The 26432-nt window shown below is 41.4% G+C and overlaps 1 protein-coding gene across 1 annotated transcript in view; it reads right to left on the bottom strand.

Moving 5' to 3' along the window:
* Positions 1–26432, bottom strand: part of LOC128981446 (cytosolic phospholipase A2 epsilon-like) — a 52011-nt gene that overhangs the window by 15346 nt on the left and 10233 nt on the right. The window contains exons 2-13 of the mRNA XM_054400234.1: positions 23813–24004; positions 23376–23462; positions 16402–16477; positions 8663–8799; positions 7308–7436; positions 6624–6664; positions 6034–6076; positions 5569–5632; positions 4461–4630; positions 4259–4351; positions 2946–2983; positions 1506–1641 (exon numbers count right to left, since the gene is read on the bottom strand). Of these exons, the coding sequence (XP_054256209.1) occupies positions 1506–1641; positions 2946–2983; positions 4259–4351; positions 4461–4630; positions 5569–5632; positions 6034–6076; positions 6624–6664; positions 7308–7436; positions 8663–8799; positions 16402–16477; positions 23376–23462; positions 23813–24004 (1206 nt within the window). The remainder of the gene's footprint in view (positions 1–1505; positions 1642–2945; positions 2984–4258; positions 4352–4460; positions 4631–5568; positions 5633–6033; positions 6077–6623; positions 6665–7307; positions 7437–8662; positions 8800–16401; positions 16478–23375; positions 23463–23812; positions 24005–26432) is intronic.

Here is a 26432-nt window from a genome sequence, read left to right as displayed (position 1 = left end):
GATCTAGTTGAAGATCACTGCACACTGTAGGGGAGTTTGGACTACATGATCTTTAAAGATCCGTTCCTACCTAAAGCATTCCATGGTTCTATGGTCTGAGAAGGGAGTGAGATATATTTGATTAGAAAAGGGAAAGTTACAGCACTGATAAAGAGATAAAGATGCTGCATGCCACCAGTCTGCAAGAAGAAGAAAAATTAATGGAACACAGAAGAACTAAGAAATACGTCATGTTTGCTCTGCCAAGCAGGACATGAGATCCATCATCTCAGACATCCTCTTTTCAGCACTCTGTTTGAAAACAGACCAGCAAAAAACTAGAGGGAACAGTACCTCCTGCCATCTGAACCAGATTTTTGTCAGATGCAATAGGTAATGTCTTGCAGTTTCCATGTGAGTAGTAATAACCTCTCTGTTACTGAACATTACTAAGGCCATTTTCTGCTATGCATAGTTATTTCACAGGCCATACTGGATGTACCATGACTGAGGGGTTTAAGAGCACAGACCAGTTCAGATCTCTTGGGAACAGAAGCTGGTGACACCATCCCCTTTCACAGCTGCTGGATAACCATACTTGCTCCACCTACCACGTATGTCCCTACAATATTAGGTATGCAAGTGAGCTGCAATTACTTCTTGCTGTGTTGATACAGAAATCCAGGTATCTTGGAGGTTTAGAAGACAGATTAATCCATAACTATGATTTGGCTCTGTTAACAGTAAAGATAGCTCTGATGCATTGGGGTGAATCCATGGCTTGTGCAAATTATCAGGAGACTCTGTGGACATTGTTCTGCAGGGACAGGGTGCCTTTACATCTGAGAGGAAGGAAATGGCACGTGGCTGGTATTTAAAGGCAAGGTCTTGTATGTGGAAGGTCTAGCTATGCAAAGAATCTGCTGAGCTCAGTTCAGGGCAAAGTGAGAAAAATCTGTCATCTCTGCATCTGAGCTCAGGCTTCACACTGCCCTTGTGGAAGTAAAATTGAAAAAGAGAAACCTGATCCTTCCCCTGCCTTTGGACCCTCTGTCATCGTTCCCGTTTGCCAAGCTAGCTCACGCTCTAGCTGCATCAGATGATGAAGTCAGACTGGCAGCATGCCTGTGCTCACACAATGGGAGCCTAAATGCTTGCACAGAAAGCACAACAAAACCCCCATTTTGAACCATGAGGGAAAGAAGTGCTGAATCAGTGGCTTAGATCTGGCTAAGACGACTGTGAGGCCTGTAAGATGGTTTGGCTTTGGTCCTGAGACCACCTCACCCTTCTCTGCTTTTTTGTGCAGACTGCTACTCAACACAAAGCTACATCCTGCAGCAGCAGGGCTGAAGGTTTTTGTTAGTGGTTCCTGAGTGCTCACTTCTTCCCTAGAATAGAGACAGCAGTCAGCCATGGCTTGCACATGAAACTGCATTGCTTCCAGGAAAATAGGAGCTGAACACAAATGCTATATTTTAACACTTGGATGTGGAGAAAGTAGAGAGCAATCATGTCTCAGATACCTCATCCTCCTGCAAGTCCTCCTCCAGCTGTAGAATGTTCTTCAGAGCAGCTGCAACCACTTTCTTCCTCTTGCGAATGAAGTCCTTTTCCTGGGCACACAGGTCAAACCCCAGGCGTACATCTAGGTCTTCCTGGCTGGAACAGAGGATCAGGTATCTCACATCATCTTTCTAGTCTAATTCAGCATTTTAATTGCTTCTAGTTCACAAATAGGCATGCCTTCACTATCAGATCTATATAAAAACAGAGCTGGAAGAGACAAAATGTTTTGGTTTGTTCTTGGAGGACAACAGTACATTTTCCTTTGAACTGAGAAGGGTTCTCCTTTTTTTCTTTTTTTTTTTTTTTTTTAACCTCCCTGCTGAAGAAGCCTGAAATTAAATATAGCTCCACACAAGAGAATTGTTTCCTTTCAGCATGAAGCCCAAAGCCTGCAGAGGGCACTGTAATAAAGGTGGCTCTTAAAAGTTGGGCAAACTTCCCATTTTTCGTAGGCGTTGTGAACTGAAGTTATGGAACCACGGAACAGTTAAGGTTGGAAGAGACCTTTGAGATCAAGTCCCACTGCTCACTGAGAGCTCACAGTCCCACCTCTACAGCTAAACCATGTCCCTAAGCATTGTGTATGTGTGTATAAGGTAATTTATGGATATTTATAAGCACTACGGTTGCAGTTAGGAAGCTGCTGTGCAGAATCTTTCTTAGGTGTAGTAAGGAACAATTTCTTTTATGACAGCTGCAAATTGCATTTGTACCTCACAATATATATATAGTGAAAATAAACAGCACAACAGAAGACATCCCTGCTTTTATTAGGGAAGAGAGATTCCCTTACAATATGCTATATAAGGTAACATTTTCACCCTTTAATTTTTTTCTAAGGCCTTAACCACATCTCAAAATACACAATGTGTATCACTTGACTGAGCCAATTTGCACTTATTTGAGTAGACTTTGAAAAATAAATGCAGGTATTATTTCCTTTTTTTTCCCCCCCCACATTGTTGGGTGGCCAAGCACTGATTTTTTTTTTTCCTCTGACCCTGGAAAACGGAAAGGTTTCCTTCATTTAGTTTTGAAATGATGGTTTTACTGGCAAGCAGTATCTGTCAATAATTTGTAGAGATATCAGAGTATCTGCAGTGGCCCTTAGCACATAATTTTGAGTTTAGCAAAATACCAATAGAAAATCAGTGTGTTCTTAAAAAAATAAATCTTCCCTTAGTCATTGGATAGTCCCATTACATAAACTCACAGCCACTAAAAAAAAAACAAACAACTCTTTATTGTGTACTGAGACCATTCTATTTTACAGTCTGAAACGAGGATGAGCTAACATCCAGAATGCAGGCTGTAACAAAGGGATTCCAGCTTGACTGACAGCTCTCCAAATTCAAAGAACTTAGAGGAAAAACATATAAAGAAGATAAATATCTTACCACTTATTCACCTTAAGGTGCAAATCAAATCTTCTGTGCTGAAAATTAAAAGGGGTAAATTGTGAATATTAATTTTTTTTTTTTTTTTTTTTACAATCCTTTTTCCCTATTCAGAATGAGACATTGCTTACTTAGATTATTATTATATCTACCAAGCTCTGGATGTCAGAAAACTGAGATTAGGAGAAAGACTCCTCTCTGAATGCTTCATTACTGCCCAGAGTTGTGCACTGATTCAGTAACTGAAGTCTTTCATATTAGCAGCTATTCTCTACCTTCATGCTGTTGTGAAACTCAGGTGTAGCTTGCACTGGTGCAACTTAGCTGCACACATAAATAGCAGAAGATGTGCAATGTTACACCTCATCTCCCTGGAAGGGTCCACCATCAAACACAGGTCCTGAAACTAAAGACTCTCAGACAACACAGAGGGAAGCCAAAGAGGCTAAGTGTGGCATAGACTTGTCTACTCTAGCAATGTACCAGGCTGTACCCTCATCCATCTGTCCTGGTGGTACTCACTGACCTCCAGACTGGCTAAGAACATGAACAATAGAAGGAGCACAAGCAATATCTCAGACATTTTTCTTCTTCCTCCTTCTCCCCTGCATTACCCACTATATTTTGCTCCAAATAATGTACTTCACAGAATCACAGAATGTTAGGGGCTGGAAGGGACCTTGAAAGATCGTCTAGTCCAACCCTCCTGCCAGAGCAGGATCATCTAGGGCAGATCACACAGGAATGCATCCAGGCAGGTTTTGAATATATCCAGAGAAAGAGACTCCACAACTCCCTTGGGCAGCCTGTTCCAGAGTTCAGTCACCTTCACAGTCAAAAAAGTTTTCCTCATGTTTCCATGGAACTTCCTATGCCTCAACTTCTACCCATTGCCCCTTGTCCTGTCATGGGGCATCACCCAGAAGAGCCTGGCTCCATTCTCTCAGCACTCACCCTTTACATATTTATAAACATGTATGAGATCACCCTTTAGTCTCCTCCTCTCCAAACTAAAGAGCCCCAGCTCCCTCAGTCTCTCCTCATATGGAGGATGTTCTACTCCCTTAATCATTTCTGTGGCTCTGCACTGGACTCTCTCAATTAGCTCCCTGTCCTTCCTGAACTGAGGGGCCCAGAACTGGACACAATAGTCCAGATGTGGCCTCACCAAGGTGAGGCATTATCCTAGATACCAGAGAGGTTAGAAAATACCTGCCTCTATACTAAGAGATTGTCTTTAGATTCTGTTTCTTGGGAACCAACACCAACTTTAAAAGCTTGCAAAGGATTCCCCATGGCCAGCAGACACTTACCTCACCGACTACTTCCTGCTCTGAGGGGAGTGACTTCAAAGGGAGAGTCAGGGGGATGCTTCTCCTTCTTGCTCCACATGACACACAAGCACACTGAAAAGAAGCACAGAGGGATTTTTGGTCAGTCAGAAACATTCTCCTCTTGCTGCCTAGTCATGCATAAAGGTCAAATCACAGAAGTGTCTGTGTTGTCTACACATACAAAGGCAGGAAGCCTCCTTGTCTTTGTGAGTGCAATATCCAGGGAGGGTTGCTTGTATTTGGCATAATGGAAGAAAGTGGAATCTGGAAGAGCAGAGGAGGAGTCATAGTCCACTGAAATTCTCTGGGTTTCTTCAAAGGATCCTCTCACTGTAAATGTTAGCTCATTATCTAAAACAATGAGATAAAATGCACAGAAAATGTTATTTCTTATTGCAAAAAAAAAAAAAAGAGATAAAGGAAAATAAAAAAGCTAAAAGGTAGCCCTGAACAAGCCCCTTCTCCTCTTTCTTTGTATTTGGAAAGCTGTCTTCTGAAAGGGATCCAAGGCCCAAACATTACAGGTATCCTTATAATGGTCTGAGCACGAAGCCAGATGGGAGTGTGATGTGAGTGGCCCTGAATCTTAGACTGCTGCATTTCTATTGCAGTTGCATCATGACACAGTGAATGCAACCACCTACTTTTCATTGTAAATCGTCCTCACCCCAGGGAAAATACTGAGTAAGAGTTCTCAGTCCCCTAAAATAAGACCTGACTCTGCAGCAGATGGCCCTATTTATACTACAAGATCAGCTAACTCTGCCAGTGTGTGTTATGCATGCTCTGAGATTGCCTACCAGATCCAGCCCCTCAGGGGGTGTGGGCAGAGGAACTTCTAGATGCTGGATCTTGATCAGGGCCAGGCAGGAGCCAGCTGCTGAGTGGCTAACCCCTGCAAAAAATGAGGTGTTTCTGTGTGCATGCAGAAGTGAAACTCTCAGAGATCATGAGGAAAGTTAAGACTATGGACTATTGTGCTTGAGCAAGTAAGTTTCTTCAAGGGTTTAGCAGTACTACAGAAGAGGTTTTCAGGCTCTCAGCCTACAGTTTAGATACCTTCTGTGCGAGTATCTGATGTAGTTTCTGGTCTTGCACAAGGCTCTCCATGAAGTTAGAACTCTGAGCCTACACCTGCTGGAGAATTGGTGGCATTGCCTACTGCAAAGGTTTTACAAATTGCCTTAAATGTGGTCAGTTAAGGGCACAATATTTGGAAGAAGCAATTTCTAGACATTGTTAAAGAGGGTAAAGTCACTATTATTCAGTTAAAGAATTAACAAGCTTACCTGAACGATGCTTCTTTTTCATCCTGGTATCCAAGTGAACCTCCAAGCAGGCTACTTCACGACACTAGAATAGATGTGATGGGTACAGAGACAGATTACTCATCCAGGCAGTGCTGGCAGATGTTGAGAGGGTCATTGTAGAAAGAGTCATTGCTTGAATGAGGGAATCAATCATGCTGGAGACTTCTGCCAGACTCAGTGAAAGTGGCAATTAACTTCATCACGTGGGAAGATGGTGCTAAGCTAAACACAGTGCAATTTTCACTGGATGCAGGCAAAAGGAAAAACGTGAGCAGTCTGAAGGCTCCTTTAACATCATGCTGACCTCAAAGATAAGGCTTCTAAGAGAAGAAGTATCACTACAGAATAAAGATTTGCAATGTTTCCCTCACTGCCATCATAGCCAGCTAAGGTAAGGAATGATGTGGGAAAGAACAAAAAAGAACAAAACAAATAATATTTTACCACGATTGCCCCGTTTGTGATGATGTCTTCAGGAGGACCTGAGCTAGAAAATAAGAATAAATAATATGTATTTCATAAAGAATATAATCTGGCTATTGTCCTGAACAGGACACATTTTCATCTCTCTCCCCCCCCTTTTTTTTTTCCCAATTTGCTTCTTGCTTCTGCATGTAGAACTATTCTTCCTTTTCCCTAGATGGCTCATAACTACCTATCAGAAATGATTCAATTGTACTGAGGCACCTGGAAAGTGTTTCTTACAGCCTTAATAGTACAGGTATGTCAAGGACTAGATAGCAATTCTTGGTCATGAGCTGCCCAATGAATGCTCTAGAGAAAACTATAGACTTACTACAGTGGGATGCACCAACCCCAGATAACCTCTGACTATGGAATTCATGGATAAATGTTAGGAGTTAAAAATTCAGAGCTCATTCCCCACATGATGGCATCTTTCTTTCTTACAATGATTTGCTAATGGGCACTAAATTTGGAAAGATGGGTGGCTCTGGCTATTGAGATGGTACTGGGTGTACAGAAGATTTCCCTGCACTGCTGTACCACTCCCACAATAATGAGGTTTTACTCACATGCTCTCCAGTACAAACTCAACTTCCAGCTCCTCCCTTTTCTGCAAATGAGAGAAGCAAATTAAAAAGAAGCAGTCTCATTTAGCATATTGAGAAGTTTGCAAAGTGACCTTTATTTTTGCAAGCAGAGTTTCCTTTATGCATTAATAAGTAACAATGTCCTTTTTTGTGCTTGCTGCTGTCAGCATTAGAGGACAGGCAGCTTTTTCTTCCTCAAGGAAGAACAGAGGGTGTTTGGTACTTACAAGTCTCCTTAGTAAAGCTTTATTTTTCACACTTTCTTCCCTGCCAGCTTCCACATGCTGAACACAATATGGTAAGACCTGGTGTTTAGTAAAATGTTGTGGGAACAGGCTGTTTTCCTGACCTTGTGTCTTTGTGAGGATCAAATAAACTCTGTCAGTTTCTGCCAGGTTATTAAAAGTGCAAAGCTTTCCTAAAATTGCAACTCTCCTGGGCCTTTGAGAGTCTGGCCATGATGAGTGCCAGAGGAGAGCAGCAGTAATTTGAGAAGGTCATCTATTTTGTCCCTGGTGTGCTATTTCCAACATTTCAGTAAATTTTGTTACATTTTTGTCACCAAGCTGGTCCTGGTGGTACAAAGCAGAAGCGACAGCACACCTGTTTAATCAGGGGGGAGAGAATTGACTTCAGGACGTACTAAAAGTCTAACTGAACTCTTACCTGTGGATTTAGTGGGAATGCTGTGGACACTGTTTCCCCAAGGGGAAGTTTAGCTACATCAAAAAGCACAATTGCATGGTCATCATCACGAACGATGTCATCATCGGAAACGGTAATTTCCAGAATATTCTGGGAAAAGCAATAAAAAATGTTCAATTTGGTAGCATGTACTTCAGAATTATGACATTCTGCAGCTCTTTCAGGTTCAGCACTTGCTTTACAGAAAGGAAATACAAAAGCAGTGATGACAAAGTGTCACAAGGAGGAACGAGAAAATTAGTATAATCTGCTATGAGGATGATTAAGGGACTGGAGCACATGCCCTGTGAGGAGAGGCTGAAACACCTTCAGCTTTTTAGTCTAGAGAAGAAAAGACTGAGAGGGGATTTAATAAATGTTTCTAAATATCTGAGGGCTGGCTGTCAAGAGGGAGGGGACAGGGTCTGCTCAGTCGCCCCCTGGGATAGGGCAAGGGGTAATGGATATAAACTACAGCACAGGAGGTTCCGCCTCAACACAGGGAGGAACTTCATCACTGTGAGGGTCACAGAGCACTGGAACAGGCTGCCCAGAGAGGTTGTGGAGTCTCTCTGGAGACTTTCAAGACCCATGTGGATGCATTCCTCCGTGACTTGTGCTAGATTCTATGGTCCAGCTCTGGCAGGGGGTTTGAACTCAGTGATCTCCAGAGGTCCCTTCCAACATTCTCTCCCCTGCTAACATCCTCTGATTCTGTGTGCTTCAGGTCTCAGCAATTAAGGCCAAACTGAGATTTCTTTTGATTCACCTTTTGTGCTCTTGCAAAAAATACAATCCTTTGGGAAGGAATAGAGATAGCCAGAAGTCCTATATTGCCCTGTATGAACAGGGCCATAGGGGTCACTTCATAGCAATAATCACCTTTCTATGTCCTCTTTCAGACACCTGTTTATAGGTATTTGAGTGTAGTGTAATTATCAACAGCAAATTGAATAAAGATATTAACCACACTAGAATTTAATAGCTTCCTGGCAATGATATGACATTATTTCATGTCCTCTCAGGGAAAGATATTTTTTTTGCATGTTTGAATATTGCTTTATATTTCCATTTCGTATTTTCTATATGTTGTTTGTCACTGGTCTCATCAGCTTCCTCCAAGGAGGTGAGACTCACGTTGCTAATGTATCAATAATAACTATCTGTCAGGGGAAGGGAGAATCTGAGCAAAAAACCAAAATTGTTTTACTCCAGTTTGCTAGGGGAATGTTAAGTGAAGTCAGAAAGCCATTAGAAGCCATGACATCTGGTTTTGGGCTAAACTGAAAGAAGCTCCATAGAGAGGAGATGAAGAAAAGAGTTTTCAGTTTGTGTACCTTGACTTGCCTCTGTATCCTGAAGTAGAAAGTTTCATTCCACACGGGATTTCTGCAGTTTTTGATGGTTTTGGTGTGGAATTTTTCATCTGAAGCAGTTGGCAACCAGAGGCTCACGTAGCAATCTGATTGGCTTACTACAGAAACACAGGCACAAAATATTTGACAGTGAAAGCACAACACAAGAAGAGGAGGCATTGAAATGCTCTGTACCTTGACAATGGATGAGAGATGGTCAGTTCTTTCTGATACACATCAGCCAAAACCGGATGATAGAAATCACACAGCTGGATAAAATTTGTTTGCTGTTCATCATAACACTTTTTAGTAAGCAGTGTATTCAAATAACTATTCACAGTATGACACATTTGGAAAAAATACAGTCCTGGCCAGTAGGCAGAACAATGTGTATGGCCAGGACCCTTGCATTGCTCCTTATCAACATTGTTTGAGCTCTTTTCAGAATTGGCAGGGGAAGAAACTGCAGCTAATGCAGCAGGGAATGAGCCTCAGCTCCTGAGAGGGATTGGGTGTAAATTGCCTCTGCAGCAATTTAGCGCTGTGAGAAATCTTAAAAGAATCAGGTTTGAGTCTGATTCAGATAATAAACATCTGGCATACCTGGTTATTAACCCTTCACAATGGAAAATTCATTATATTATTATTCATCATAGGAAGGGAGAGGGCTACCAGCAGTACAGTTGCTTCTTCAGGAGGTCAGTAGGTAGCTGGAACCTCTTCCTCACGTTTACTGACACCTGAAAGACCTGGAAGCTGTTTCCTACTCCAGTTCTTCCCAGGAAAAATTAAGTGGCAGAAAGGGTTTGGATCTTGTGGATGAAGGGAGTGACCCTGCACTTTCTATAAAGGATCATGTCCCTTAGAGCATGAATCAAGCAAATAGATTCTCAGACTTTGGACAGGAACTTTTCCAGAGGCAACTGGAAGGGCTGATCCATCCTGTGGTGTAAACACAGGCTTTGAACATGACCTTAAAGATGAGGTGAGGTGAAACAACTAGGATGAAGTACATCCTTTTCCCATGGAAAAAGGGGACTGTGTCCTATATGGTTTTGCCACAATTCATCTACTGATGTCCCTACTGATGAGGAAAGGTTGCTTTTCCCCATAAAATTTCAGTGGTTTTCTATGTTTTCCTTGAGTTGCACAGGCAGTATCAGGTATTCCCCACACTGTGACTCTTAACTGAGCTTGTGTATTTTTTGTAGAAGTGGCAGCTCACTTGAAGCCAGGATAAGCTGTCAGGTGATAACAGGAGGGTTGGATGTCTACTGCATACTAAGGAGCCTATGATACCCTCAGGTACATGGGAGCACTTGGAATGACTAACCAGCTGGTTTTGCTCCCTCTTATCCCTGAAAAAAAAGCATAGAAAGCAGCTACTGATAATCTTCCAGTTTATTCATTGCTGCCTGAGAGCTAATAGGAAAATGGTATTTGCATCTTCTTTGTGCTCTAATTCTAATTCAATTGCTGGGTATCATTAGCAATTTCATGCCAGGCCAGGCCCTTAGTTTGGTGAATGTGTTGCAACTTCATGCCCTGGTGACATAATGTCACCCCATGTAGATACTGAGACATCTGAACTCACAGTCTCCTTGCTACTCAGCACTAGGTGACCCTGATATCCTCACCCAATTTTCAACAACTTCTGGTTCAATTACATTTGCATGTTGGTTTCTTACCTCTGTCTTCAAGCTAAAAATTGGCTAAAATTCAGTACTGAACTGCGAAGTTCAGAACTGCAGCCAGCTGGTTCCTGCTCTGTGAGAGTGTGGTTCTGTGATATGTACCTGAAATGAACCATCCCATGCTAAAATCATTCATCTCCACCACAAGCAAGAAGGAAATTGCAGCACTGAAAACCAAAGCATATAAGAAAACCTAGTCTCATGAGAAGAATGAATGTAAACTATGAAATCCCATCTGTCCTTCTACTGCATTTCATAACATCAAAAGGAAAAAATAAATTTCTCCTAGTGAATTCCTCTCCACCTGCACAGACAGGTTCCTCTTGAACCCTAGTTTACTACTAAAAGGAGAACAGCCACTCCCATTTCTCAATCATCAGACATGGTCTCCAGGGAAATTTTCCCTTGCCAGCCTAGTGTGATGCAAACCACACTGGCCAAGTGATGAGTTCTCCACTTGGGTCACAACAGCCCCATGCAACACTACAGGCTTGGGGAAGAGTGGTCGGAAAGCCATCTGGCAGAAAAGGATCTGGTGGTCTTGGTTGACAGCTGACTGAACATGAGCCAGCAATGTGGTCAGGTGGCCAAGAAGGCCAACAGCATCCTGGCCTGTGTCAGGAATAGTGTGGCCAGCAGGAGAAAGGAAGTGATCATGCCCCCAGTATTAAGCACTGGTGAAGTCACACCTCAAATACTGTGCTCAGTTTTGGTCCCCTTACAACAAGAAAGTCATTGAGGTGTTGGAGCATGTCCAGAGAAGGCCAACAAAAATGGTGAAAGGCCTGGAGAACAAGTCTTACGAGGAGTGGCTCAGGGAACTGGGATTATTAAGTCTGGAGAAGAGGGAAGACCTCACTGCTCTCTACAAATCTCTAAAAGGAGGTTGTCATGAAATGGATGTTGGTCTCTTCTTCCCAAGTATCAAGTGATAGGACAAGAGGAAATGTCCTCAAATTTTACCAGGGGAGGTTTAGATTAGATATTAGAAAAAAATTCCTCCCTGAAAGAGTGATCAGTCATGAAATGGGTTGTCTAGGGAGGTGGTGGAGTCACCATCCCTGGAGGTGTTCAAGAGGGGATTGGACGTGGCACACGGTGACATGGTTTAGTGGTCATGAGGTCTTGGGTGACAGGTTGGACTTTGATGATCCTTGAGGTCTTTTCCAACCTTATTTATTCTGTGATTGTGTGGTGGGGTTCCCATCTCTGGAGGTGTTCAAAAAATGCGTAGACATGGTCATGGTTTAATGGCCTTGTTGGGGGCAGGTCAGTGATTTAACTTGATGACCTTAGAGGTCTTTTCCAAACAGAACAATTCCATGATTCTATGAAACGTGAAGAAATTACCTCCAGCTGCTGTCTGAGAACTGATTTGAAATGAGCTCTGCTCTCTGAGGTATCCATATCAAACACTCATCTGTAAGTGTAACAATAATACTCTCTGTAGATTGTTTGTGGAAATAACAAATGCTCAGAGATGTACTGTGCTCATTCAATGAAGTCCTTCAGCAGGAATGGACAGTCCCATGTGAATGAGGTCTCGACCATTTCCACCATTTCAGCTGGGTGGCAAAGCAGGATTTGCTCCCTGAAGCCCAGACTCAGTGGGTGCAATACCTGCTGCAGTTACAGAGCAAAGCTTTCTCACCCTGTGTCACCTCTTTCTTCTGTGCCACCAGCTTGCATTCTTGGGGCTGGACCATGAGTATCACCTGCACTAGCTGTATTCTCCCTAATTTGCTTACATTTATTTTCCATAGCAAAAAAACTCTCTGATGGTTTTGGAGGACCACTCTGATTTGCAAAGTCTCCAGCGTATCACTCCAGAAATGACTCGATCTTTGGAATGGAGAGAGAAGCAGCTTCTACAAAATAGTTTCATAATCTGGGGGAAAAGAAAAATTCTGAGCTCATTTTTTATAAATATACAAGGACCCTCTTCATCCAAAGATGGGGAAAAAAAAGGAAAATCTGAAAATAAAAGGAAGAGTAAAGGGTATGACTGTTCTGCCCTCCCTGCCAAGACCAACAGGTTTTCTTTCACAGCTGAAACACCTTCAACATGCACCTGATTTCTACAGTCAGAATATGTACCTGGTAAGCACAGTCACATTTCATCCCCCACACCCTGTAAGATTTCACCATGTCCTACCTCAGCTCTAACAGCTGCATCACGGAGATCCCACAACCCACAGTGTCTTGAACTGGCAGGACAACATCCAGCAAAGGTGTTTCTGCCTCTGGGAAGAAATCACCACTCAGCCTGAAATTCACTCCACATGAATTTCCACTTACTGAAACACACAGTTCAAATTCACCTTTTACCTAAGCTGTCTTCGGTTTTGGATTGAGGAGGAGAATGCCACTGCAAAGCAGGTGCCAGACTGTAGAGTCCCAAAACTTCAGCAGAACTGCTTTCTTTCTAGCATGCCCACCACCTCCCCAGCCTAAGTTCATGTGAGCATCAAAGCTTGATGATTTCAGGAGGAGTGTAAGTGATCTTGTCTGGGCACCCACCTCTCTAGTGCCCACAGTAAGAAATATGTGTTTGAATCTGAACTATGATTACAAACTAGCATAAAAGTCAGTTAGGAACATAGTGAAAACTAATTAGCTCAGGTCTGTCAGGAGCATTTGCATGATAAGATAAGACAGAAATCAGCTGAACCTAAGTATAGAGGAGCCCATAGAAGTGGTGGAGTGACTTCAGGCATATGAAAAGGGTTAATTGATCCATTGAGGAGGAGCCCAGAGCTTTTCTTTTGGTCTTGGGTTTGTTTTTTTCTTTGTGAAAACAGATGCAATCCTTGCCAAGCTCCACCAGCACGTGCTGCCTACAGGCAAAGGTGTAACCTCAGATTTCAGAATAAGCTGGGACTCCATCCCAGGCTTGTGAAACAAACAGCACACAGGTCTGGAGGTGCACCTTTGAAAAACACCCACGACCAAGTTGGGTGCACATGGCAGTGAGGAATGTGAGTGGAACTACATAGAAATTGGTGCTCTCTGAAGCCAGGATTTGACAAGTTAGTCAAGGGATAAATATAAAGCCTCGAATGGCCAAAGGACCTGGCTGTCCACACTTGCAACAGAGAAAAACAGGGAAACGGGCAGGTTTTAGCCAGGTGGAGGTGGACAGAAACTCAAACAAGCAGATAACTGCATGTGCTTGGAAAGATGCATGAGCTTGGAAAGCCAGCACACAGGCAGAAAAAGCAAGTCATAGAAGCTGCTGCAGTTGGTTGTAGCTTGTTCCTGGATTTGATGTTGTAAGAAGAAAAATCTAGGGAAATCTGAAACATGTTATCACCAAAACTGTAAGCCTTCCCCTGATGCCTCACAGTCAGGTAGAACCTGTATCAGCTGCTCATAACCCATTTTCCAGGGCAAGAGATCACATTGCTGAGACAAGCCTGGGTAAACAGCATTTTCTAATTCTCATCAGCACACATTAACCTGCGGTCAAGTACTTTCAAATGTCAAACCCAAAACCTTAAGCTGAAAACGACATCATTATCAGTGCAAAACCAAGCACCGAAAAACTACAAGGTTTCTTTTTGCATTGTGCTGAAGTATTCAAATCACATGGTACCACACCATTTTTCCTGGGAGATTCCAGCTTCTTTGAGAGCACAGGCAGGGTGCTGCTTAGTCAACAAAGAGCCACTTAATAGTTGTTTATCTCTCTTGTTCAATGCTCATTTACAGCACTCCCTTGGGTATGACATCCTTAAGAAACAGGCCCAAAGTCACAAAGTACCTGGGCAATTGCTGACAGAAAAGAGAAAGACCTCCTTTTCTTCACCTGCTGGTCCCCAACTCTTGTTTACTGGTAATTAACAAAAGCATCTGGAGATACTTCTCACTGCTTCTAGAACTGACCTCATATCTTAAATCAGGATCCCTCTACACATAATAAGAAATAACCTCCTTCAAAATGAGCACATCACCTAAACAGAGAAGAGAGAGAAAATTTGTGGGAGAAGGTATTCTGTCACCCATGATTAATAGGGCTTTGGATGATTTGCCTACATTTATGCAACAAGCCTGTTGGCAGAGCTAAAAACTGAGCCCAGGTATCTTGATCCCTACCCCAGAGGTGTACCTTTCGGTAACAACGGGACCTTCCCAAATGTCTGCATCTAATTATGCAAAACTTCTGAAATCCCACTGTCCTCAGGAGGGAGGACAAGGTCAGAACAGCAACACCATTTTCTGAGAATGCAGCATCATTTTCCTTTGTGCAATCCCTTTGCATAAGCAGGTGAATCATGGTTCTAATCTTGTCGTTTAATTTCCATTGTAGATCAAAGGTAACACTGAAAGAAATTAAATCAGCACTTCAGAAGGAATGAAGGTGAGGTCTTGTAGGTATGTGCAGTGTTTCACAGCTATGAAAAATAGTAGAATTTAATTTGACCTTCTTTACTATCCTACAATACTTCTATTCTCTTCAATCCAGTTACTATTCCAGAACATGTGAACTGGACACTTCACTCCATTCGGTTGCAAAATCAACAAGAGTAGACATCCTTGTTCTTGAAACACCAAGGTGAGTGGAATACAATGAGATGGTGAGAAGTTTTCTTTGCTGAATATTGCTCTATCAGAAGATGAAAATAAAAACAAACAGGGAGAAAATGTGGTCATCTCCAAATTATTTAGTGGAAGTCAAGTAATGCTCACTGGGAGAAAACAAAGAGGCATTCGGCCATGCCCTTGGCCTTCCTGAAGCTGATGACTTGATGCCTCATGCAAAGATGGAACTAGCCTGCCAGCTAGTAAAGAGACTAGTGCAAAGCAGTTTTCTGAAGCAAAACCTGTTGGGGTTTTCAGGCCAAAGTAGTCTGGAGCAGAGCTTCTGGTTTACTGGCAACACAGGATGCCTCACCTTATTTCTTTGGAGAAGTTGTGCCTGTCATAGATATTGTTCAACTTTCTAACTTCAGGGAATATATCAAGACAACCTGAGAGTCCTTGACATGTGGTGTACAGCCACTTCCTCTGATAGCTTTGGTAACTGCACTGAAACCACCACATTTTGGAGTACCACAGCTAAAGAATTGACCCTTGGTCTGTTCAAACAGTAAATGACTTTTCACCTTGATGGATCCTCTAGCTGTACTAAAAATATTAAAAAGTGGGAATACAGAAGAGTGAAGTAACATGTTATGTGATACATTGTGCAGTGGAGAGGCTGTGGTGGTAGTGAACTTCAGCACAATCTCCCCAAACAGACAGAAACTGAACAGAAAAGGGAAGAAAAGCATTATGTTAAAGGAATATGAAAAACTATAGTTATTCTTGACCTGCCATGTTCATGAGGCACATGTAGGAATGACAGAAGAAAATTCTCAAGAGAAAAACCTCTGTGGAAGCGTAGCACCAGGTAAAACCTGGCCAAATACCACACATTTTCAGAACACTTTGCATGAAATCTGTAGTGTACTGCAGTCCCCAAAGGGCTTCTCTTATACATCTTTCAGTGGGGTGCAACTCAGAGACATCCATAACAATATGGCTACTCAGGACAGGCACACCTTACACATCACACATGCACATGTACCTCACTGAACTTCTGAGATGTGGTGGAGCTCCTTAGAGCAAAGAAACGTGAGCAACACAGGTGTGTGAAGATTTCAGCCCTGTATTCTGTGTGTTTGTTATGGACATGGGATATGAACACCTGGGTATTGAAACTGGGGTTAGGATATTTCCACACCTCTTAAATAGCCAACTTGTCTGTGTTTTGCTGCCTGATGAAAGTCTTAAAGTCTAAAGATTTAGTTGATACCCTACCTGGCATTGACCTGTTACTGAATTCTAAAACCCAAACAAAAAAAAAAAAAAAAAAAAAACCTCTGAAATTGTAAATAGATCTCTTGTGGCAGAAATTGGCTTTGACTGCAATTGCTTAGCCGGTGTGATTTCTCTGGTTTTCTATGTGTGCAGTGACTGGCACAGCAGGGGCTGACCCAGTAAACTCAAAGCTGCATAATGTCAGTAAGAAAATCTGGTACTTACAAAAATCTGCCTGATGAGCATTTCTCAACTTTATGATTCGTACAGTGAGCAGGGAGTAAGGTGACATTTCTTCCTGCTGAAAAAAATAACAAAGGAGATGTGCTTTAAAGTTTGGGCACATATATTTATTGTAATGATAACCAAACACTGAGAGGAATCCGGGTTCTGCTGAAGCCATTGCTTCCAGCTGGTCTTGCAGCAAAAATACAATAAGCAACAAAATGCACTTTCTCCACCAGCTTCATCAGCCTCTACAGTCTGAAGTTGCCTAAGCATACCAACAGAAATTGTAGAAGGAGAGGATGAACAGAAAAAAAGAGATAGAGGAGGTAAATAAGCAGAGAAAGCTCAGTTAGCCAGCTGCATTAAATCAGGCATGTGGGCAGCAGCACAAAATTCAGTGAATCACAGATCTGAAATGCTCCAATTTTGGTTGAAAAAAATGGAGGGATCCTTTTAGGTTCTCTTACTCGTTTTTAAAAGAATAATTTTCATGATAGAGAGGTGGCAAAGGATTAACTTTAGCACTTCAGGGAATGTCTCAGGCCACCAGGGCAATGCACAGCTTTGGAAAAACACTCCAGGCTTCCCTTGTGGGAACACAGATTTTCCCTAGGAAGTGTGGTTATCTGATGGATAAACATGGAGTGGTACAACAAAGTTACATGGGTTTGACTATAATCCCTCTCAAAGAAAGCTATCTCCAACTCCCTGTTGAAAATGTCAGGCCTGACCAACTGAGTCTATAGAAGTTCACAGTATCACACTATATTAGACATTGGAAGGGACCTCAAGAGATCATCAGGTCCAACCCCCCTGCCAAAGCAGGATCATTTAGGGTAGTCTGTGCAGAAATGCATCCAGGTGGGTTTTGAAAGTCTCCAGAGAAGAAGACTCTACAACCTCTCTGGGCATCCTGTTCCAGTGCTCCATCACCCTCACTGTAAAGAAGTTTCTCCTCAAGTTGTGCCAATCACATGTGCTTTAGGGATTTCACATCTTCAGAGAACATGTCCAAGATGGGCATAACCTTTAGAGGTCCCTTCCAACCCAAAGTGTTCTATGCATCTATGTCCAGCCAAAGCAACTAGAGCAGCTGGAGTATCAGCAGAGATGCAGAAAATGTGCAAAGCTTACAATGGCTGCAGCAGAAGTGGCTGTGCATTCCCTGGCTGTGGAAACACTTGTGAAAAAATTGTCAAAAAAGCTGAAGTTTAGAGAAAGGGAAGAGAGTTGCACCATGGTTGTATATAACAGACTGAATGAAAAGGCTGAATCAGCATCAAGGATGGCTACCTAAATCATAGTTCAGGAACAGAAGCAGGAAAAAAAAAAGGAGGAATTTCAGAAATTTCAGACTACATCGAGTAATAAATTCCCAAGCTGATGTATGATTACAATAGGAACAGGTCTTGTTTGCTAACTGGGATAGCACAGTAAGACTGCAGTGAGTGCTAGAGAATAGAAGTCTGCACAGGAAAGAAAATCCTCTTTCAAAGTCTGTATGCTGACTGCATACAGATGTGTTATCAGCAGATTCTGGCTTGCTTATCTCCAGTAAGATGAGAAGATATAAAAAGCATAACATATATATTAGAAAGTGACCATGAGAGAATCAGTTTATGGAACAATAATAAGTTTTGTGAGGAATTCTGACTAAAACATCAACAAAACCAAAATGATGTAGTATTAAAATGAGGCAGATTTGGGAACAGGGAAGTGTTAGTTTGCACTTGTAATAGCAAGGGTCTATGAAGAGTTATAAAATGACCAAACTGATTATGATGACACTTGAAGATCTGCAGAAAGAGATTCAGACAAAGAATACTGAAGGCAGAGTATGTATTGGGGTCAAGCAATAGGTGGCCACTTCAGAGCCATGGAGATCTGAATGTAGTCACTCATATTCAGGAAGAGCTGAAGGAGTTAATGGCAGAAGGCAAACAGATCAGTAATTCTTTTTAAAGCCACCTCATGAAACAACAACAAAATGTAGCCACAGAAAGAAGCTGTTGTGAAAGTTAATGAAGAAAAGTTTGAAAAGATTATCTGGAGTGAAAATGGAGGAGTGCTATTGGAAGATGATGAAATAATTCGATGTTATCTATTTTTCTGAGAAACTTCTATTAAAATAACAGAAAGAAACTCTCTAGTGAAATAAGAGAAAGTACATTCACAGGTGCTGCTACTGTGACAAAAGTCAAAGATTGACAAAAAGGTCAAAGTGTACAAAATCAGTGAGACAAGACAGTACATCAGTGAAGTGTGTAAAGTATCAGACCACAGGGAATTCATCAAGGCAAAATCTAGCTTAGCCTCCCAAATAATTTCCACCTCTATGAGGTTGAAAAAGATGAAGGTCACAAAAGGAATTTGCAAAAAAAAAAAAAAAAAAAAAAAAAGACAGCAATTCGCAAGCTGTGAAGTGATCCAATGAGATGGCAAGAATGAATGTTTGAGAAAACGCTGGGTAATTTAAAGGCATATTAAATAAAAGTTAACCAGCGCCTAAAATGACCTTTGCCCACTGGTTTGAGCTTATAACCAGGAATCAAAATGTCAGAATATATTCAATAACTCGACTCATTACAACACTAATGTTTTTTGCTGTGAGGTTCAGAAGCACAAAACAACAAGTGCTGGGAAAAAAAAAAAAGGCTTTCTCATTATCAGGATACAAGAAGTAGATCTTAGCTTCTGAGTGAGTGTCATCCAAAACTGAATAAGAAATTAATCACTGTTGCTTCAAGTGGCATGTAGGACACAGGAGCTTTTATAGGGTTGTTTGCTCTAAACAAGGGAGGTAAGGTTCCAACATTATCAGAATACAGGGTGAACTAGCTCCATGCTGTTGTTTCAACCATTGTTAGACTATTCCTTTCTTTCTGTCAGGAAGGAATAACTTTGTCTTCTTACCTCAGCCTGGTTTGGTCTTAAAAAAGGCACTCATTGGGCTTGTCCATTTGTTTCTATACTAACCTCAAAAAGGTTGCTCAAATTAGGAAAATACATAAACGCTTCAGAGACCTATCTCAGGAGAGGAGATAAAAGGGATTGCATTTCATGTTGGTGCTCTCTAAGACTTCTTCAATGGCACCAGTCCTTCACTCAGCGTTTTGGAACGTGTATTTTCAAATTGTCAGAGAGACGAATGAGCTTCCAGGACTTTTTAAGAAGTAGAATGACAGAGACAGAAACAAGCTCGGCTCCTGCAAGCTGCATTTACACCAAGCCCCAGCGGTGTGCTCATTCCTGAGTGCCATTCAGCAGACTAGAGGTTATGTGAAGAATGCATCACAAGAACCTCATACTTTGCATGTGAAAGAAGACAAATTGATAAGAGAGTATGGGAGGGTGTTATTAGGGAGGGAAAAACCTGCCCCAGAACAATAGAACACACCCAGTGTTTCCATGAAGAACATTAAGATGCTACACAGATTAGATAACGTCAAGGGTTCAAACACCTAATTCCATGTGGAATTGTGGTGAAAAAGTTGATGAGGATATTTGGGGTCTCAGGATGATAACTTGAGGCAAGGTGGAGGAGTTTATTTAAATTTGAAGAGCTTGACAGGGGAACAGTAGAGCAGAGTGCCTGATCAGCCTTGAAGCACAGATCAGAAATTTGAATGAGAAGCAAGAATTATTTATTTCCTCCAGGAGAGGAGAGCTCCCAGTAGGGGCTGTGTAAGAGAAAAGTCTGTGAGATGTGCACAGAAACTCTGCCTACCAGGAGAAAATCTCACTGCATTACCTGAGAAATCTGAGTCCTGCGAGACAGCAAGATCCAGGCTATGTCAGCCAAAGCACACAGATCACAGAATCATTTAGATTGGAAGAAAACCTTTAAGTTCATCAAGACCAACTGTTAAGCCAGCATCACTAAGTCCACTAAAGATCACTAAACCGTGTCCATCTCAGCGCCACATCTACACCCAGCATTCAGTCATGGAATGAAGACCACAAGAGAAAGAATGGAAAAGAGTCTCAAGGAATCAACAACAGAGTGCAAGCTATTGATGTAAACCTGAGAGATTTGTGTGTTTGATGTCAGAGAGCATGCAGCCAAGCAAGTCATGGATGAGCTTTCCTCAGCCTGTCTTGCCCCCTGGGTCTATTCACAGGGTTGGCACAGTTAATAGCGAAATAAACCGTAGTACTAGCCTGGTGTTAGCCTGCTCCCTAGAACAAAGATTACTTTAAATTTGAAGGAATAATGAAAATATTATTTTTATCTCTGTAGTCTCAACATTTTTGCCAGCTAGAAAAAGGTTCTCAAAGCACTCAGAACCAGTTCATACTCTGAACCCTTTTTTGTTTTCTCTCAATGTAATACACAGAAAACCAAACCAAATCTGTTCTAGAAAACGCTTTTATCCCTTCCTTAGGGCAAAGGAGGAACAACATCGAGTGATTATCATCATAATGATAACTGGAGTCACCAATGCCTTTGAAGAGAACTGCTAAATATTAAGCAGACTATTAACTACACAGAAAATCTCTGAGACAAATGAAAGCAGGACTTACTCTCCTTAGAGAAGGCAGCTAAAGGAAATTTACTTCATATAATACTTTGTTGATGGCCACATGCCAGACATGAAAAACTACTCCAGAAAATTCATAAAGCAAAACAGCATCTTTTAACTGAAGCTCAGGCCCCTGGTGCCATCAATGGAAGTCATGCAACTATAAGCATCTTTTCCCTGTAGTCATCATTTCATTGTAGTAATACTCTGAACACCACCAATAAAAAAGCAAATGTGTTGCTGCTGCTGACTGTCATTTGTGTTACACTAGAAAACTGGTTAGTTCAGGGAGCTGGCAATGGCAATGTAATCAGCTATCCATGAGTGACTGATTATCATAAACAACCATTTTAATCAGAAAATTTGCATTCCATATTAAGCCAGGAGCAGTTCCTGCTAGCTAGAATGGGGAATTACCAAAATTTGAGAATCCACATTACACAGCTGAGCAAAACCTCTTGCATTGTAATTATGGACTATCTGACTTACAACTGTTTATGATCTTCCTTTACAATATTTCATCTTTCCTGTATTTACATGAGAGGTGCTAGAAGGTACTGTTAGCTCAGGACTTCCTGAAACAGCTAAAAATATGCTTTCTTAATGCTCCTATCCATTTTAAAATACGAAGGAGGCTTCACAAGATTATGTTTTCCTGAAAATTGAACAGTGGTGCATATTTGGCTTTGCACTGTAGGCAGTCTAAATGTCATGTGCTGCCCCTGGGCATGTTTATTTAAACCATTCAGTTTATCACACAGCTATGCAGAGTGCTCTCAAACTGAAGCAAGGACTGGGGCAAGTATTTGAGCATCATCATTAAAGAAAGATTTGCACCACTTTATTCAAGATCTGTTATAAGCATGTTTTTCTTTATAACATCTCTCTGAGACTAGAGATGATCCTCCTGTTGAGACAGCAAGCTAAGGCTTGCAAAAAAACAAGGGGATTACTGAAAGCTGCCAAGGAAGCCTGGTGCCAGCTTGCACAAGTCTGTGCCTTTAATGTCAAGCTTTATTACAGAGAGGAGAGGACATAGTCAAAAGACAGGAGGTAAATAAAGAGCATCTGAGAACGTCCTGGTTGTTGAACATCTGTGGATAGCAACCAGAGCTTTCAGAGGTTCATTTGATAAGGAGAAATCATGACAAGAACAACAAATTAAAGCTGTGGCAAGGGTCCCATAGCCCCTATGTGCAGGGGTGCACGGCCACTGGATTTTTGCATATTATAGAATCATAGAACTGTTTGGGTTAGAAAAGATCTCTAAGGTCATCGAGTCCAACCGTGTGCTGGATTCTAACAATCTTTATATACATGTAACTACCTTGGTGCTAAAGAAGGCTTGAATGCTTTCAACCATGGGTATTTCAAACCACAACATGGTTTCAGGATAAATACAGTAAATCACTACAAAAACACTACAGAGACTGGCCCACTGCACTCCCTGGTAGCTGATTTTCCTGCTTTAATACGTTTCCTCGCTGAGCTTTAACACACATACACACACACAGCCAATTGTGAATGCCTGAATGCAATGCCTGCTTTGGTTATGCTACTTTGCCATTCACATCAAGTTTCATACTCCATTTGTAAGTTTGTCATCCTTTCTGTACACTAATTTCCATCTCTAGGAGCTGCCAGAATGCTGCTACCAAGAGATCGGTTTGATAAGGTTGTGACATCCATAAGCAAAATGATGTTATGAGTTTTCTATTGGTTTGGATGTCTGGTTTCACAAACAAGAAATTAAACAGACAGGTTTCCTATGGGCTATAAACACCTGAATCACAGTTGAGTCATCATCAAAAATAAGTTATCATAGTGTTTGGAGCCCCCCAGCTTTACTTTGAGGCAGCTTGACACAGTGCACAGTCAGCTGCAAGATAACTGAGAGTGAAGATAAAAATCATCACTGATATAGCTGGTACATGTTTGATGCAAATACATCTCTGTAACAGTCTCTGCAAAGGTTGTCAGAGATGATCTTTTGTGAAGAGCTGCACAGTGGTAAGAGTGGGCATTTATTCTGGAAGATGGCATCAATGACCAAAACCTAAAGGATCACCGAGAACCATACTCTGATTTTCCAACACTGGAAATCTTTTCCATGCTGGGTCAGAACTCCATTAAAGTCAATAGAGATAGCACTAAAAGAAGGCCAAGGTCAGTCCCATTTTAACAGTAAATTGAGACCGTTTTCCTTAAGGAATAAAACCATGAAAACAACACACTATGCTATAGATAAAGGAATGGCATAAAAAAACCCATAATGGCATGCAGAAGTTTCACTCAAAGAAAATTGTCTTTCAATAAATGTTTCTATTTCTACATAAGCACATGAAACTTTAATGACCACATTCAGAAAAAAAGATAAATAAACTCATACCCTTCTCAAAAATTATATTTGTTTACTTTCACCTAATTTTAGTTTGCTGAAGTTGGTACCTTAGCATCAACGTTGCTCAGGGCTATGTAGTCTGTCATCCATTTTCTTTCTTCATTTTCCAAGTGACTTGACTTGTTGCTTGAATGCTATTGAGGAAGGGAGAATGAGGGATTTAAAGAGAGAGCAAAGACCAAATTTTCTATTTACTTCAACTCTTCAATGTGAAATTGCAGTGTGGAATGGGCAATTCACAGCTCCTCGTTGCTTGTGATGGATAAAATGAAAGTGCCAGGAAGTGGCAGCTGTTTCTGTGCTACATGGAAAGATACTGACTGCAGGTTCTGGTAGCTGCTAACAGCCAAGGAAGGACAGTCTTTTTTTTCTAGAGATTTATGTCCTGCAGGCAACAGTGAACCTGACTTGTTTAGAGTCCATGGACAAATCTGAATCAAATACTCAGACACTCCTGCCAGGGTTTTTCAATTTTTCCACTCACCTGGGAGAAGGCAGAGGCTGATGCCATCAAGATCGCTGCTGCATTAAAGGCAGGTGCTGTCAATAGCACCTGAGTATAAGACTCCACAGTTGCCAGTGCCTCCTGAAACAAATTTACATCCTTGAAGACTGTCAGAAGCTGCTGAGCAGGTGTTTTATGACATTGAGTCACAGCTCCACCCCTCCATGATTTCTGAAACAGGAAAATTTCCCACCCACATTACTTGTCCAAAGAACATGTCTGTTGTAAGGTGTGAACATGGATATTTGCAGATTTTCTGACTGAGCAGAGCTTGCTGAAATCAATTGTTCCCACCTGGAAGCTTGTGGAAATAGCAGTGATAACCTGATCAATGATCTGATAGAGATGGTCTATGAGAGGTAATAATCTAGCAATAATCTAATAAAAGTGATGATAATGATAGCCTAATAGACTCAAGTACCTATTGTTTCCATGAAAACGCTCTGAATTCCATGCACTATTACCTCCACAATAAAAAATCATTTGTAAATAAGAGATAAGGATGATCATTACAAGGAAGGCATTTATGTATGAAAATATGAAGAATTCTTCTGAAGGATTATTTTCCCTGAAGATCACTGTTGGGTCATGATTTGTGCATAAGTTTGTTTATTGTAGTGTTCTACTTCAAAAAGAAGGAATAAAGGGAGAAATTTAAAACCCAGCATTGCTGTGTTCCCTGTACCACAACGTGTCACTTTCCCATTTGAAATGTTTTACTTATTTCTGGGCTTTACATTTAACACAGGATGCTTTTTAACAAATTTAAATGATATTCAAACATTTCACCTTGAAAAAATCACGACTTTTTTTTTCTTTCCTCTTCCCCACCCCCCCAGCTCAGCTGTGTCATTTTATGATACCAAAACCACTCAGATTTCTGAGCAACTTTATTCAAATCACCAACCAGCTGGGCATTAGTAGCAGATAGTTGGAATTTAACAGGCTGATTCTGTGCATTTAATTTTTTTAATTTTTTTTTAAGACTAATGAGGCTCTGTCTGCATTCGGCACACCTCTAGGAAGTTCGGTGATTAAATTTTCTAATCCATTATGCAAGCTTTATTAGGCATGCAGACAATTGTATTGAAAGTCAAAATGATTAAAAGCAGTGCTTATGAAAGGTCCTGAGACAAACAGGGTGACAAGGCATGATGCTTCCTAGTAGAGACCTGCTTAAGTATGAAACCACAGCTACGGTGACTGGCAATGAGTGTTGTACAAGGATCCTGACTGACAGAAACTAGACACAAACCCAATGACTTCTAGCAGTCTCATTACACATTTTTCTGATATGAAGAGAGGAATCAATGTGAAATGCTGGTGTTACAAGGAGAACCAGTTAAGACAGTTTGAGCATCTTACCTGCAGTATTCCATTCTTGCAAAAGTTTGATTTCTGAGGTTTAACTTCAAACCTGCATCTTCTGATTGCTGAGATGTTTGCAATTAACTAATGTGTCAGTGTGAGAGCTGAAATCCCCCCACACCGACAATAACCAGGCTAGGTCAGTCTGGAAAGCAAATGAAAGCTGAGTTTACAAGCAGATCTACAATCTGTGATGAAACGCAATGAATATGTACAAATATACATAATTCACAACATTTACAAATATATACAATCCACAGAAAAGCACAACCAAGCTCCCTTTGATTCCCCCCAAAGGGGACCTTTCCCAAGGGGCATCTCTCCCAGGGGCCTCCTCCCCCAGACCCCCCTGGCTGAAAGCAGAGAAGTTAAGAAGCAGAGAGGCTGTTAACTTAGCTGGCCAAGGTCAGTGTGTAATCTTCAGCCAGAAGAGAAGAAGCAGCCAGACAGCCCAGCAAGTTGCGAACTCAGATCTTGACTGCCCCAACTCTGTTCTGAGTAGTGGTTCTTAAACATTTCTCTCTCTCCAATGGAAGTGCTTAGAGCAATCATTATTTTGCTTTCTTACACCCAATAGTGACTTATTTACACTCTTTTGCTTTCTCTGCTTGAACTTTGCAAAGAAAAAATAAAAAGACAGTTTCAAACCATCACAACTAAGCACATTCATTTTATCATGTCATGCAAAGGGAAATTCTGCTGTGATTTGCCTTTTCCACCTTCATAGTATTTAAACTTTTTGATGGAACAGAACTGCTTAAATGAAACCAGAATTAGATAAGCTTCAGCAATATCCAAAGGACAGTCACAAGCTTATCCCACACTTTGGCTGATGCTTTCCTGAGTATGAGCACTTGTACTTCTGATATAAAACCAACCCAAACTTGCCTTTGGTTTTCTGTAAAAATGATGACCAGAAACAGTCTAGAGAAAAGTGACTGTACACACAAAAGCATGTATATTTTTTATTTCTTCTGCTACAGCCTATCTGCCTCCTTGACTGAAGTACCTAGAAGAAGTGAGGTACCAGAACAGGAGAATGAGAATGTTATCTCCAACGTCTTTGTAATCATAACCACAAAAGTTATCAGCTGGAGGCCTTGTTTGTGCAATGTTTGGACGCTAATGGGTGTGAAGATTTTGCATGAGACCTGTTTTGCTGTTGCATGGGTCATATTGTACCTTTGGTTTCAAGACAAAAGGAAATGGGGTGGGGGAAGAAGCCTCCAGC

This window comes from Indicator indicator, chromosome 4, assembly GCF_027791375.1.
Source record: "Indicator indicator isolate 239-I01 chromosome 4, UM_Iind_1.1, whole genome shotgun sequence".
NCBI lineage: Eukaryota > Metazoa > Chordata > Aves > Piciformes > Indicatoridae > Indicator > Indicator indicator.
This window is presented reverse-complemented; position numbering and strand designations above follow the sequence as displayed.